A 14334-nucleotide genomic window follows, 5' to 3' on the forward strand; every position below is an offset into this window, starting at 1 on the left:
ACTTTGTTTCAATATGAATTATAGGCCGGTGCAGGAGGCCTATCCACCCATCACGCTTGTGCTAGCCCTTGGATAAAGCTATCCAACTAGTCCCACTTCACCCTGCTGTTTCCCCGGAGCCCTGCCAATATCTCATTCTTCGGTATTTATCCAATTTCCCTTTTGAAAGTTGCTATTGAATAGAATCCCAGCACTCATTCAGGCAGCGCACTCCCAATTGGATTGAGTCTCTGTGTGAGCTGGACTCTCCGTTCCTGAGGCTACGAGCCAGCTTGAACGGAGAATCCGCGGGGGTTTCATGGCAGGAAAGTCGGCGTGAACACGTGACCGACTCCAGTACTGGTGAGGGGCTAGCACGGTCTCCGCGTGAAACGCCTACGGAACGCGCTGAGAACGGCCGGGTCCCGGGCTGCGCATGCGCAACGGCTGCTCCGGTCATGCCGGAACACATGGCGCCGGCTCGAACCCTAACCTGCCAACTGCGACCCCGCAGCCCACCCCCTGGCCAACCCCCACCGGTCCCCCCCCCCCCCCCCCCAGCTCTAGCAGAAGCCCCCCCCCCCCCCCCCCCGGCAGGCGGCACGGATCCCGGATGAGTGTAACGGCGCTGGAATCTGTCCGCAGCCGGCACGTCGGGTTCGCAACCGCTGGGACCACACATGGTCAGCCCCGTCGGGAACTCAGCCATTCGGGGGCGGAGCATCATGGGTGGCCCGGCCATTGACACGCCAATGGCGTTGCAACAATGCGCAGTGTGCGCCCCGATGACGCTGGTTTGAAGGGGGCAGACCGGCATCAAACCGGCGCCTATCCCGGTCCGGCATCGGAATCCATTCTCCGCCCGATCGCCGATCACAATTTTGGCCTGGACGAGGGAGAATCCCCCCCCCCCTCTACCTTGCCCCATGCTCCTTTTGCCAATTATCTTGAATCTATGATATTATTTTACTGGCCCTCCTGTCAATGAAAACTAAACTTTGCCTTCGCCTTCTGTAGCCTTAGGAGGACAAGCCCAGCTTCTCTAGGAAGTAAATGAAGCCCCTCAACACTAATACTATTCCAACACATCCCCTCTTCGCCCTCATTTCCTCAGAAATCACTTTGGCGGGATTTTCCGGTTGCTCCAATGATGCATCCCCGTCGCGGGTCTCCCAGTGGTCTGGGGTGGATTCAACGGGAAATCCCATTGATAGCGGCGGGACTTTGCAGATCCCACTGCCGGCCAGTAGCCGACTGCCTCCCGCTGCCGAGAAACGCACCACGGGCAGGCCAGAGAGTCTCGCCCTACATCGAAGATGTGCAGGTTAGGTGGGTTACGGGTTACGGAGATAAGGCGGGCAAGTGGGCCGAGGTAGAGGGTTGGTGCACACTCAATGGGCCGAATAGCCTTCTTCTGCACTGTAGGAATTCAATGGTTCTATCTCCCCGCCTAAGGAGCTGAACAATCTTTCATTTCTTGTATTAATATATTTTATTCTTTCCTTTTTTTTTAGATTAAGCCTTATTAAAATAATCAGTAGGAAGGCTGTGTGTACATAACAGCATACACGTGTTCGCAATGCCCCAGAATGCTCTGCAGCGAACACATTTATGTTGTGGTACAGTCATTACTGCTGTGGATAACACGGCAGACATTCTAAACCCAGGGTTCAGCCAATGCTCCTCGTGAGTTGGCACCTTACGAGGTCAGAGTAACAGAGGGGGGCGTCGATTCATCCAATAATCTCCCCCCTTCCCCCCAGAAATCTCTTGCCTTGTTCTGAGCTTCCGGTGTTTGCCGTGTTGGAATGACAAGGCATGGATGTGAGTCTTTCCAGTCCAGGAGGTGGAATTTTGCCATGACCAAACAGATCACAAGCCTCCCCTTTTAAAGGTCTATTAAAAAATACCCCATAAAAACACATTGAACTATTTAATAACCATTAAGCCTCGGGATAGGAATTGGGTTGGATTTTTGCAGCCCATCTATCTGGCTTCATTCTCTTAACTGCCCATTCTCTGGCATTTATGTGACAAGAGCATGACTAAAGTGTTCACAGCATAAAAACAGCACTTACAGCCCAAATAGTCCAGGTTGGTGTCCTGGAGACATTAGTGAATCAGCTAGGTTTTTGCAACAATTGACAAGGTTTCATGGGCACCATTGATAAGATTGGTTTAATTTTCCGCATTGAGTATTTCAATTGAAAATCCACCATGTGCTGTGGTGGGAATTGAACCCATGTCGTCATAGTGTTAGCTTGGGCTTCTAGTTCAGCGACATTACCACTACGTCCTCCCCTAAACACTCTACAGGAGCCTCCTCCTACCATTCTGGGATGGATACGCCTCTATTCCATTCGCCCTCCTGTATTTATTTAGCTTCCCTTTAAATGTATCTCTACTATTCAACTCAAGCACTGCCTTCTTTTATATAGACAGTGGGCGGGCTTTATCATAGAATTATAGAACTCCAGAAGGTGGCCATTCGGCCCATCGAGACTGCACCAATCTTCCGAAAGAGCACTTTACCCAGCTCCACTCACCCGCCAACCCCACCCTATGCCCAGAACCAAACCTGCACATCTTTGGACTGTGGGAGGAAACCGGAGCACCCGGAGGAAACCCACGCTCACACGGGGAGAAAGTACAAACTCCGCACAGACAGTCACCCGAGGCCGGAAATGAACCTGGGACCCTGGCACTATGAGGCAGCAGTGCTAACCGCTGTGCCTCCGTGTCATCCATTATCGGCCCTCTTGCAGCGTGTTTCCCGATGGTGGAGGCAGCTTGTCATTGGCCACCAGCGGCATCTTCCAGTCCCGCCAATGTCTAAGTCGTCTTGTGTGGCTCGACCATCCTGCCGCTAGGGAGCCTATCGTCGGACGATCCCGCTGACCGGAAGGACTGCGAAATGCCGCCCCGCGTATTGGCAACCTTAATAATAAGAGCCATTTTAAAAAATGTATTCAAGAGCACGGTAGCACAGTGGGTATCACTGTTGCTTCACAGCTTCAGGGTCCCAGGTTCGATTCCCCGCTGGGTCACTGTCTGTGCGGAGTCTGCCCGTTCTCCCCGTGTGTGCGTGGGTTTCCTCCCGATGCTCCGGTTTCCTCCCACAGCCCAAAGATGTGCAGGTTAGGTGAATTGGCCATGCTAAATTGCCCTTGGTGTCCAAAACAAAGGTTAGGAGGGGTGATTGGGTTGCGGGGATAGGGTGGAGGTGGGGGCTTAGGTAGGTCGGTGCAGACTTAATGGGCCGAATGGCCTCCTTCTGCACTGTATGTTCTATGTACATGAATCTCACTGCCCAGCGCTTGGTCCGTAGCCTTGAATGTTATGATATTTCAAGTGTTTGTCCAAGTACTGTTTAAGGATTGCGAGGTTTCCGGCCTCAATGACCCTCCCAGACAGTACGTTCCAGGTTGTCACCACCCGCTGGGTGACAAAACCTTTCATCAAATCCCCTCTAAAATCTCCTGTCTTTCACCTTTAAAGTATGCCCCCTTGTTACTGACCCTTCAAATGGCCTCCTTGTGCACTGCAGTAATTCTACGGTTCCATATGGTTTGGCCATGATGGGTGATCTGCTGGAAGTATTTAAGACAATGGGCGGGATTCTCCGACCCCCCGCCGGGTGGGAGAATCGCCGGGGGTCGGCGTGAATCCTGCCCCCGCCGTCCTCCAAATTCTCCCGACCCCCAAAAATCGGCCCCTCGGAGAATGGCGGTGTCCGGCGCGACTCAATGGGCCCCGGGGCTCCCCAAATTCTCCGGCCCCCGATGGGCCGAAGTCCCGCCCGTTCTATGCAGGTCCTGCCAACGTAAATTGGAGTAGGTCCCTTACCGGCGGGACCTGGCGGCGCGGGCGGCCTCCGGGGTTCTTGGGGAGGCGCGGGGGGAATCTGGCCCCACGAGGAGCCCCCACGGTGGCCTGGCCCGCGATCGGGGCCCACCGATCCGCGGGCGGCCCTGTGCCGTGGGGCACTCTATCCTTCCGCACCGGAGGCTGTACCGGTCCACCATTCCCGGTGCTGAAGCGAATCCCTCCTCGCATACGCGGGGATGACATCAGCACACGCTGGTGTTCCCGCGCATGCGCCACCTCGTGCCGGCTGGCGGAGGCCCTTTGCCGCCGGTTGGCGTGGCGCCAAGCCCCTTTCCCGCCGACTGGCGGGGCACAAACCACTCCGGGGCGGGCCTAGCCACTGAAGGTGCGGAGGATTCCGCACTTTTGGGGCGACCCGACGCCGGAGTGGTTCTCGCCACTCCATCCCGCCAGGGCCCCCCGCCCCGCCGGGTAGGGGAGAATCCCGGCCCATGACTGGGGTTGACAGTGTAGGAATTGGGACGGTGTTTCCACTGCTGGAGGAGACAAACTTAGGGCCATAAATATAAAATAGTCACTAATAAACCCAAGAGGCAGTTCAGTGGAAACCTCTTTACCCTGAGCTTGGTGAGAATGTGGAACTTAGTACCTGAGGGTGTGGTTGAGGTGAACGGGATTGATGTATGTTAGGGGAATCTGGTTGACCATTGGCCGGAGCGAGGAGTGTGGACGCCGGTTCACCTGGAGTTTAAACCCCAACATGAACCAGACAGCCTTTTCCTGGGCTGTGAATTCTGTACAGTGCTCTGTAATGTAAACTCATAATTTGGATGCAAATCACAGGCAGACTCAGTCCCAGTACGGTTACAATCTGAATTTCGGGGAATTCTGTGTCATTGTAAGTCTGTCTCCGAGGAAAGGTGATGAATTAATGGCAATTAACATGAATTTGTGCCAAATATGAGGTAAGGTTAATGAAGCTGCCAATACAATGGAAAAACCACTAACATACTCAATTTACAGATAATCTTTACCAGCTGTTAAACTTCATTCCACCCTCTCAACTAAGGAGATAAACAATGTTTCCTCTGCCTTCCCCCTTTATTTATAAAGAATGGTATTATTTTCAGAGTGAATGTTGACTGTGTCAGCCAATCAGTAGAGTGGGGGAGGCGGGTACGTACTATTTTCAGTGATTTTTAAAAACTTATCTTTCCAAAGGCAGCACGGTAGCATTGTGGTTAGCACAATTGCTTCACAGCACCAGGGTCCCAGGTTCAATTCCCGGCTTGGGTCGCTGTCTGTGCAGAGTCTGCACGTTCTCCCCGTGTCTGCGTGGGTTTCCTCCGGGTGCTCCGGTTTCCTCCCACAGTCCAAAGATGTGCAGGTTAGGTGGATTGGCCTTGCGAAATTGCCCTTCGTCCAAAATTGCCTTTAGTGTTGGGTGGGGTTACTGGGTTATGGGGATAGGATGGGGGTGTGGGCTTAAGTGGGGTGCTCTTTCCAAGGGCCGGTGCAGATTCGATGGGCCGAATAGCCTCCATCTGCACTGTAAATTCTATGATTCTATGATTCAAAGGTATTTTGGATCAGGAATTAGGCCTCAAACATTCTGGTCACTGACTCGGGCCAGTGTCCGGCTCTCTGTCTCAGGCCAGTGTCCGGCTCCCTGACCAGGGCCAGTGTCCGGCTCCCTGACTCGGGCCAGTGTCCGGCTCCCTGACTCGGGCCAGTGTCCGGCTCTCTGACTCGGGCCAGTGTCCGGCTCCCTGACTGGGGCCAGTGTCCGGCTCCTTGACAGGGGCCAGTGTCCGGCTCCCTGACTCGGGCCAGGGACCGGCTCCCTGACTCGGGCCAGTGTCCGGCTCTCTGACTTGGGTCAGTGTCCGGCTCCCTGACTGGGGCCAGTGTCCGGCTCCCTGACTGGGGCCAGTGTCCGGCTCCCTGACTGGGGCCAGTGTCCGGCTCTCTGACTCGGGCCAGTGTCCGGCTCCCTGACTCGGGCCAGGGACCGGCTCCCTGACTCGGGCCAGTGTCCGGCTCCCTGACTGGGGCCAGTGTCCGCCTCTGTCTCGGGCCAATGTCCGGCTCCCTGACTCGGGCCAGTGTCCGGCTCCCTGACTCGGGCCAGTGTTCGGCTCCCTGACTCGGGCCAGTGTCCGGCTCCCTGACTCGGGCCAGTGTCCGGCTCCCTGACTCGGGCCAGTGTCCTGCTCCCTGACTCGGGCCAGTGTCCGGCTCCCTGACTGGGGCCAGTGTCCGGCTCCCTGACTCGGACCAGTGTCCGGCTCCCTGACTGGGGCCAGTGTCCGGCTCCCTGACTCGGGCCAGTGTCCGGCCCCTGACTCGGGCCAGTGTCCGGCTCCCTGACTGGGGCCAGTGTCCGGCTCACTGACTCAGGCCAGTGTGCGGCCCCTGACTCGGGCCAGTGCCCGGCTCCCTGACTCGGGCCAGTGTCCGGCTCCTTGACTGGGGCCAGTGTCCGTCTCCCTGACTCGGGCCAGTGTTCGGCTCCCTGACTCGGGCCAGTGTCCGGCTCTCTGTCTCGGGCCAGTGTCCGGCTCCCTGACTCGGGCCAGTGTCCGGCCCCTGACTCGGGCCAGTGTCCGGCTCCCTGACTCGAGCCAGTGTCCGGCCCCTGACTCGGGCCAGTGTCCGGCTCCTTGACTCGAGCCAGTGTCCGGCTCCCTGACTGGGGCCAGTGTCCGGCTCCCTGACTCGGGCCAGTGTCCGGCTCCCTGACTCGGGCCAGTGTCCGGCTCCCTGACTCGGGCCAGTGTCCGGCTCCCTGACTCGGGCCAGTGTCCGGCTCCCTGACTGGGGCCAGTGTCCGGCTCCCTGACTCGAGCCAGTGTCCGGCTCCCTGACTGGGGCCAGTGTCCGGCTCCCTGTCTCGGTCCAGTGTCCGGCTCCCTGACTCGGGCCAGTGTCCGGCTCCCTGACTCGGGCCAGTGTCTGGCTCCCTGACTGGGGCCAGTGTCCGGCTCCCTGACTCGGGCCAGTGTCCGGCTCCCTGACTCGAGCCAGTGTCCGGCTCCCTGACTGGGGCCAGTGTCCGGCTCTCTGTCTCGGGCCAGTGTCCGGCTCCCTGACTCGGGCCAGTGTCCGGCTCCCTGACTCGGGCCAGTGTCCGGCTCCCTGACTGGGGACAGTGTCCGGCTCCCTGACTGGGGCCAGTGTCCGGCTCCCTGACTCGGGCCAGTGTCCGTCTCCCTGACCCGGGCCAGTGTCCGGCTCCATGACTCGGCCCAGTGTCCGGCTCACTGTCTCGGGCCAGTGTCCGGCTCCCTGACTCGGGCCAGTGTCCGGCTCCCTGACTCGGGCCAGTGTCCGGCTCCCTGACTGGGGCCAGTGTCCGGCTCCCTGACTCGGACCAGTGTCCGGCTCCCTGACTCGGACCAGTGTCCGGCTCCCTGACTGGGGCCAGTGTCCGGCTCACTGACTCAGGCCAGTGTCCGGCCCCTGACTCGGGCCAGTGTCCGGCTCCTTGACTGGGGCCAGTGTCCGTCTCCCTGGCTCGGGCCAGTGTCCGGCCCCTGACTCGGGCCAGTGCCCGGCTCCCTGAATCGGGCCAGTGTCCGGCTCCTTGACTGGGGCCAGTGTCCGTCTCCCTGACTCGGGCCAGTGTTCGGCTCCCTGACTCGGGCCAGTGACCGGCTCTCTGTCTCGGGCCAGTGTCCGGCTCCCTGACTCGGGCCAGTGTCCGGCCCCTGACTCGGGCCAGTGTCCGGCTCCCTGACTCGCGCCAGTGTCCGGCTCCCTGACTCGAGCCAGTGTCCGGCCCCTGACTCGGGCCAGTGTCCGGCTCCTTGACTCGAGCCAGTGTCCGGCTCCCTGACTGGGGCCAGTGTCCGGCTCCCTGACTCGGGCCAGTGTCCGGCTCCCTGACTCGGGCCAGTGTCCGGCTCCCTGACTCGGGCCAGTGTCCGGCTCCCTGACTCGGGCCAGTGTCCGGCTCCCTGACTCGGGCCAGTGTCCGGCTCCCTGACTCAGGCCAGTGTCCGGCACCCTGACTGGGGCCAGTGTCCGGCTCCCTGACTCGGACCAGTGTCCGGCTCTCTGTCTCGGGCCAGTGTCCGGCTCCCTGACTCGGGCCAGTGTCCGGCTCCCTGACTCGGGCCAGTGTCCGGCTCCTTGAGTGGGGCCAGTGTCCGGCTCCCTGACTCGAGCCAGTGTCCGGCTCCCTGACTGGGGCCAGTGTCCGGCTCCCTGTCTCGGTCCAGTGTCCGGCTCCCTGACTCGGGCCAGTGTCCGGCTCCCTGACTCGGGCCAGTGTCTGGCTCCCTGACTGGGGCCAGTGTCCGGCTCCCTGACTCGGGCCAGTGTCCGGCTTCCTGACTCGAGCCAGTGTCCGGCTCCCTGACTGGGGCCAGTGTCCGGCTCTCTATCTCGGGCCAGTGTCCGGCTCCCTGACTCGGGCCAGTGTCCGGCTCCCTGACTCGGGCCAGTGTCCGGCTCCCTGACTGGGGACAGTGTCCGGCTCCCTGACTGGGGCCAGTGTCCGGCTCCCTGACTCGGGCCAGTGTCCGGCTCCCTGACCCGGGCCAGTGTCCGGCTCCATGACTCGGCCCAGTGTCCGGCTCACTGTCTCGGGCCAGTGTCCGGCTCTCTGACTCGGGCCAGTGTCCGGCTCCCTGACTCGGGCCAGTGTCCGGCTCCTTGACTGGGGCCAGTGTCCGGCTCCCTGACTCGAGCCAGTGTCCGGCTCCCTGACTGGGGCCAGTGTCCGGCTCCCTGTCTCGGTCCAGTGTCCGGCTCCCTGACTCGGGCCAGTGTCCGGCTCCCTGACTCGGGCCAGTGTCTGGCTCCCTGACTGGGGCCAGTGTCCGGCTCCCTGACTCGGGCCAGTGTCCGGCTCCCTGACTCGAGCCAGTGTCCGGCTCCCTGACTGGGGCCAGTGTCCGGCTCTCTGTCTCGGGCCAGTGTCCGGCTCCCTGACTCGGGCCAGTGTCCGGCTCCCTGACTCGGGCCAGTGTCCGGCTCCCTGACTGGGGACAGTGTCCGGCTCCCTGACTGGGGCCAGTGTCCGGCTCCCTGACTCGGGCCAGTGTCCGGCTCCCTGACCCGGGCCAGTGTCCGGCTCCATGACTCGGCCCAGTGTCCGGCTCACTGTCTCGGGCCAGTGTCCGGCTCTCTGACTCGGGCCAGTGTCCGGCTCCCTGACTCGGGCCAGTGTCCGGCTCCCTGACTCGGGCCAGTGTCCAGCTCCCTGACTGGGGCCAGTGTCCGGCTCCCTGACTCGGGCCAGTGTCCGGCTCCCTGACTCGAGCCAGTGTCCGGCTCCCTGACTGGGGCCAGTGTCCGGCTCTCTGTCTCGGGCCAGTGTCCGGCTCCCTGACTCGGGCCAGTGTCCGGCTCCCTGACTCGGGCCAGTGTCCGGCTCCCTGACTGGGGACAGTGTCCGGCTCCCTGACAGGGGCCAGTGTCCGGCTCCCTGACTCGGGCCAGTGTCCGTCTCCCTGACCCGGGCCAGTGTCCGGCTCCATGACTCGGCCCAGTGTCCGGCTCACTGTCTCGGGCCAGTGTCCGGCTCCCTGACTCGGGCCAGTGTCCGGCTCCCTGACTCGGGCCAGTGTCCGGCTCCCTGACTGGGGCCAGTGTCCGGCTCCCTGACTCGGACCAGTGTCCGGCTCCCTGACTCGGACCAGTGTCCGGCTCCCTGACTGGGGCCAGTGTCCGGCTCACTGACTCAGGCCAGTGTCCGGCCCCTGACTCGGGCCAGTGTCCGGCTCCTTGACTGGGGCCAGTGTCCGTCTCCCTGACTCGGGCCAGTGTCCGGCCCCTGACTCGGGCCAGTGCCCGGCTCCCTGAATCGGGCCAGTGTCCTGCTCCTTGACTGGGGCCAGTGTCCGTCTCCCTGACTCGGGCCAGTGTTCGGCTCCCTGACTCGGGCCAGTGTCCGGCTCTCTGTCTCGGGCCAGTGTCCGGCTCCCTGACTCGGGCCAGTGTCCGGCCCCTGACTCGGGCCAGTGTCCGGCTCCCTGACTCGCGCCAGTGTCCGGCTCCCTGACTCGAGCCAGTGTCCGGCCCCTGACTCGGGCCAGTGTCCGGCTCCTTGACTCGAGCCAGTGTCCGGCTCCCTGACTGGGGCCAGTGTCCGGCTCCCTGACTCGGGCCAGTGTCCGGCTCCCTGACTCGGGCCAGTGTCCGGCTCCCTGACTCGGGCCAGTGTACGGCTCCCTGACTCGGGCCAGTGTCCAGCTCCCTGACTCAGGCCAGTGTCCGGCTCCCTGACTGGGGCCAGTGTCCGGCTCCCTGACTCGGACCAGTGTCCGGCTCTCTGTCTCGGGCCAGTGTCCGGCTCCCTGACTCGGGCCAGTGTCCGGCTCCCTGACTCGGGCCAGTGTCCGGCTCCTTGACTGGGGCCAGTGTCCGGCTCCCTGACTCGAGCCAGTGTCCGGCTCCCTGACTGGGGCCAGTGTCCGGCTCCCTGTCTCGGTCCAGTGTCCGGCTCCCTGACTCGGGCCAGTGTCCGGCTCCCTGACTCGGGCCAGTGTCTGGCTCCCTGACTGGGGCCAGTGTCCGGCTCCCTGACTCGGGCCAGTGTCCGGCTCCCTGACTCGAGCCAGTGTCCGGCTCCCTGACTGGGGCCAGTGTCCGGCTCTCTGTCTCGGGCCAGTGTCCGGCTCCCTGACTCGGGCCAGTGTCCGGCTCCCTGACTCGGGCCAGTGTCCGGCTCCCTGACTGGGGACAGTGTCCGGCTCCCTGACTCGGGCCAGTGTCCGGCTCCCTGACTCGGGCCAGTGTCCGGCTCCCTGACCCGGGCCAGTGTCCGGCTCCATGACTCGGCCCAGTGTCCGGCTCACTGTCTCGGGCCAGTGTCCGGCTCTCTGACTCGGGCCAGTGTCCGGCTCCCTGACTCGGGCCAGTGTCCGGCTCCCTGACTCGGGCCAGTGTCCAGCTCCCTGACTGGGGCCAGAGTCCGGCTCCCTGACTCGGGCCAGTGTCCGGCTCCCTGACTCGGGCCAGTGTCCGGCCCCCTGACTCAGGCCAGTGTCCGGCTCCCTGACTCGAGACAGTGTCCGGTTCCCTGACTCGGGCCAGTGTCCGGCCCCCTGACTCGGGCCAGTGTCCGATTCCTTGGCTCAGGCCAGTGTCCCGCTCCCTGACTCGGGCCAGTGTCTGGCTCCCTGACTCGAGCCAGTGTCCGGCTCCCTGACTCGGGCCAGTGTCCGGCTCCTTGGCTCAGGTCAGTGTCCGGTTTGCTGACTCGGGCCAGTGTCCGGCTCCCTGACTCGGGCCAGTGCCCAGATCAATGCTCCAGACCATTGACCTATTCCAATACTCATTCCTTCACAGATTTTTTTTCCTTCAAGCGCTGTACACTAAGGTACGATTTCCAAAAGCAGGTCCCTGTCCTGGACCCTCACCTTCAGGAGGACACACCGGGCATGTTTATGTTGTCAGGTCTGCCCTCTATGATGGGTGAAAATAGAGAGCAAGCAAGCTTTTAATTTCCTGAAATGTGTAAACAGCACCATGACCCTCTGAGCCTGGAGAACCTGTACAGCATGCTCACCGATAACATACACGTAGAAAATAGTCAAAATAAAACAGCAAGACAACTGTTTCTAGTCTAGTAACATTGCTCACTTACCCTTGATGCCAAGTGTAGCAGTGGCCTTTGCTGTTGTGCCCCTGTCGTTGTGTTTGTTTGTGGTCAGACAGGTGAACAATGATGGCCTGGTGACATGCACGCGCAGTCTCGACTCCATCAAATCTCCCTTGATGCGATTCTCCAACAAGACACTGGGAACCTGGACAAGATACAAATGACAAACCAGGGTTTATGCAACACACCTTACCCCCAAAATCACTGGGTTCAGAATGCGAGGGTGTTTGAAAGCGATTAGAAACTTACTAACGGAACTATCCCCTGGAAGAACTTAACTGAGGTAAAATTTATATTACGTGATTTTATTTTTAAGTGAGATGATGCATGACGGAGAGCCAAAATGACACAGTTCTGGGGCGAAATTCTCCGGAAACGGCGCGATGTCCGCCGACTGGCTCCGCATCTTTGGGGGCCGAGCCCCAACCTTGAGGGGCTAGGTCGGCACCGGACGAATTTCCGCCCCGCCAGCTGGCGGAAAAGGCCTTTGGTGCCCCACCAGCTGGCGCGGAAATGACATCTCCGGGCGGCGCATGCGCGGGAGCGTCAGCGGCCGCTGACGGCATTCCCGCGCATGTGCAGTGGAGGGAGTCTCTTCTGCCTCCGCCATGGTGGAGACCGTGGCTGAGGCGGAAGGGAAAGAGTGCCCCCACGGCACAGGCCCGCCCACGGATCGGTGGGCCCCGATCGCGGGCCAGGCCACCCTGGGGGCACCCCCCGGCCCCCAGGACCCCGGAGCCCGCCCGCGCCGCCTTGTCCCGCCAGTAAGGTAGGTGGTTTAATTTACGCCGGCGGGACAGGCATTTTAGCGGCGGGACTTCGGCCCATCCGGGCCGGAGAATCGAGCGGGGGGGGGGCCCGCCAACCGGCGCGGCGCGATTCCCGCCCCCGCCGAATCTCTGGTGCCCGAGACTTCGGCAACCGGCGGGGGCGGGATTCACGCCAGCCCCCGGCGATTCTCCGACCCGGCGGGGGGTCGGAGAATTTCGCCCCTGATTCTTTACTTTGTGATTTAGGATATTAGAAATAGTTTTGACGGGGAGAGTTGCTGCTGATCTGTGCTGAGATCTATATTAATCATGTGGCACCTGGGAGATTGTAATCACCAACAGCAGGAGACAGTTAAACAGGGCGACTGAGAAAGAGCTCGCTGGAGAGGAAAGTTATTGGCCATTTTTCTTCCTCGTTGATTCTATTTGTCAAAACAAAACTGGCCGACTTTTGAAAGCAAAACCTCTTTTGGGGGAAGCAGATAAGAGAAAGAAGAGGAATTCTGTTTCTGTCTCTCAGTATTCACGCTTGGGGAGAGTGAGTGGCACTCTGAGGAATAGATGGAAGGTACGACTGAGGAACAATGGAGCAAGGGTTTTGGATTGTTCAAAGGGAAAGAAGGTGATGGATGGGAAGGGTTGGTGATGTGTAGTGTATTGAAAATTGCAACGTTCATTTTGTCCACTTGAAGTTACCATACAGACATATACCATAATAATAATAATAATTGCTTATTGCCACAAGTAGGCTTCAATGAAGTTAAAGGGTGTCTGCTTGGAAGAGAGAACCCCCACCAGAAACCCTTGATAAGACAGACACCCACCAGAGATCCTTCATTGCAGAGACTCCCACCAGAGACCCCCTATAAGAGAGCACCCCACCAGACACCCCAGAAGAGAGAGAGCCACCATAGGCCCCCATTACAGAGACCCCCCACCAGAGATCCTTCATTACAGAGACTCCCACCAGAGACACCCTATAAACGAGAACCCCACCAGAGACCCCCAGAAGAGAGAGACCCACCATAGTCCCCCATTACAGAGACCCCCCACCAGAGATTCTCCCAAATGAGAGACCCCCCTACAGAGCCTCCCTCATAAGAGAGACTCCCACCAGTGAACCCCCATTACAAAGACCTCATCAGAGATGCCCCATCACAGAGAACCCCCACCAGAGCCACCACCATAAGATAGACCCCCTCCAGAGAACCCCATTACAAAGACCCCATCAGAGACACCCCATCACAGAGAGCCCCCACCAGAGCCACCCCAGTAAGAGAGACCCCCATCAGAAACCGTCACTTCCTCTTTTTCTCTGCAGAAAGTGCTTCACTGCCTTTGATGTGGTCCAAGTGCTGTCAATCATAGCTAGATGTTTATAAACATTGTGGTTAGTTACACAGCAGGGTGCTTGAGATACATTCAAGTGTGAAGGGAAATTAAATTAAATAATCCAGACAGATGGCTGTGTGCAAGCTGTCAATCCTAGCCTAGTGCAAGAGATTTCCCATTGATGTGAACAAAAGCCTTGCAGATCAAAGACCTGAGGGGGTTTAAACCCAGCTGATGTGATTTTCACTTTCTAGGAATTTACAGGTGCTGCTTTCTCTGCCTGAGCCAGCAAGTGAAGGGACACAGGTGAGTTTTAAAGTAGTAATTTGTTTTCACTGGGCACAATTCAGTAACCCCGTTGCGCCCTACGTAGATCCGGGCGCAAAGGGTGAATCACAAGTGAGCCCCAAATCAGACTCCGTGCCGGGCGCAAAGCCTGATACGAGTCTCCCGACTCGCTCCGCCAGTTGTGATCTGGATCTTGTCTTCGCTGGATGAGATCCAGATCTGAATATTTGAATGGGTATAACTTCTCATTTAAATGTCCAGACGCCGGATTCACCCAGTGCCGTGGACTCACCGGCTGGGCCTGGGAGACTGCACCAGGACGTCGGAACATGAACCAGTCATAATGGCACCTGGAAGGTCTCTCTGGCCATTGGAGACTCCCGAATGGTCAGGATGGCATCCTAGCACTCCCCCTGGTGCATGGGCACCTTGGAACTGCCTGCCTGACACATTGGCACTGGGTGGCACTGCCAGGGGCACTGCCAGGCTGGTCTCGCCAGGGTGACCAGGTGTCAGGTTGGCATT

General features: G+C 59.8%; 1 protein-coding gene across 2 annotated transcripts in view; it reads right to left on the reverse strand.

Moving 5' to 3' along the window:
- LOC140429847 (muscle, skeletal receptor tyrosine protein kinase-like) overlaps positions 1 to 14334 on the reverse strand; it is a 267141-nt gene that overhangs the window by 136296 nt on the left and 116511 nt on the right. For both annotated transcript variants that reach the window (XM_072517334.1, XM_072517333.1), the window contains one exon: positions 11405 to 11564. In XM_072517334.1, coding sequence (XP_072373435.1) covers positions 11405 to 11564 — 160 coding nt within the window. The remainder of the gene's footprint in view (positions 1 to 11404; positions 11565 to 14334) is intronic.

The sequence above is a fragment of the Scyliorhinus torazame genome, chromosome 9 (assembly GCF_047496885.1).
Source record: "Scyliorhinus torazame isolate Kashiwa2021f chromosome 9, sScyTor2.1, whole genome shotgun sequence".
Classification (NCBI taxonomy): Eukaryota; Metazoa; Chordata; class Chondrichthyes; order Carcharhiniformes; family Scyliorhinidae; genus Scyliorhinus; species Scyliorhinus torazame.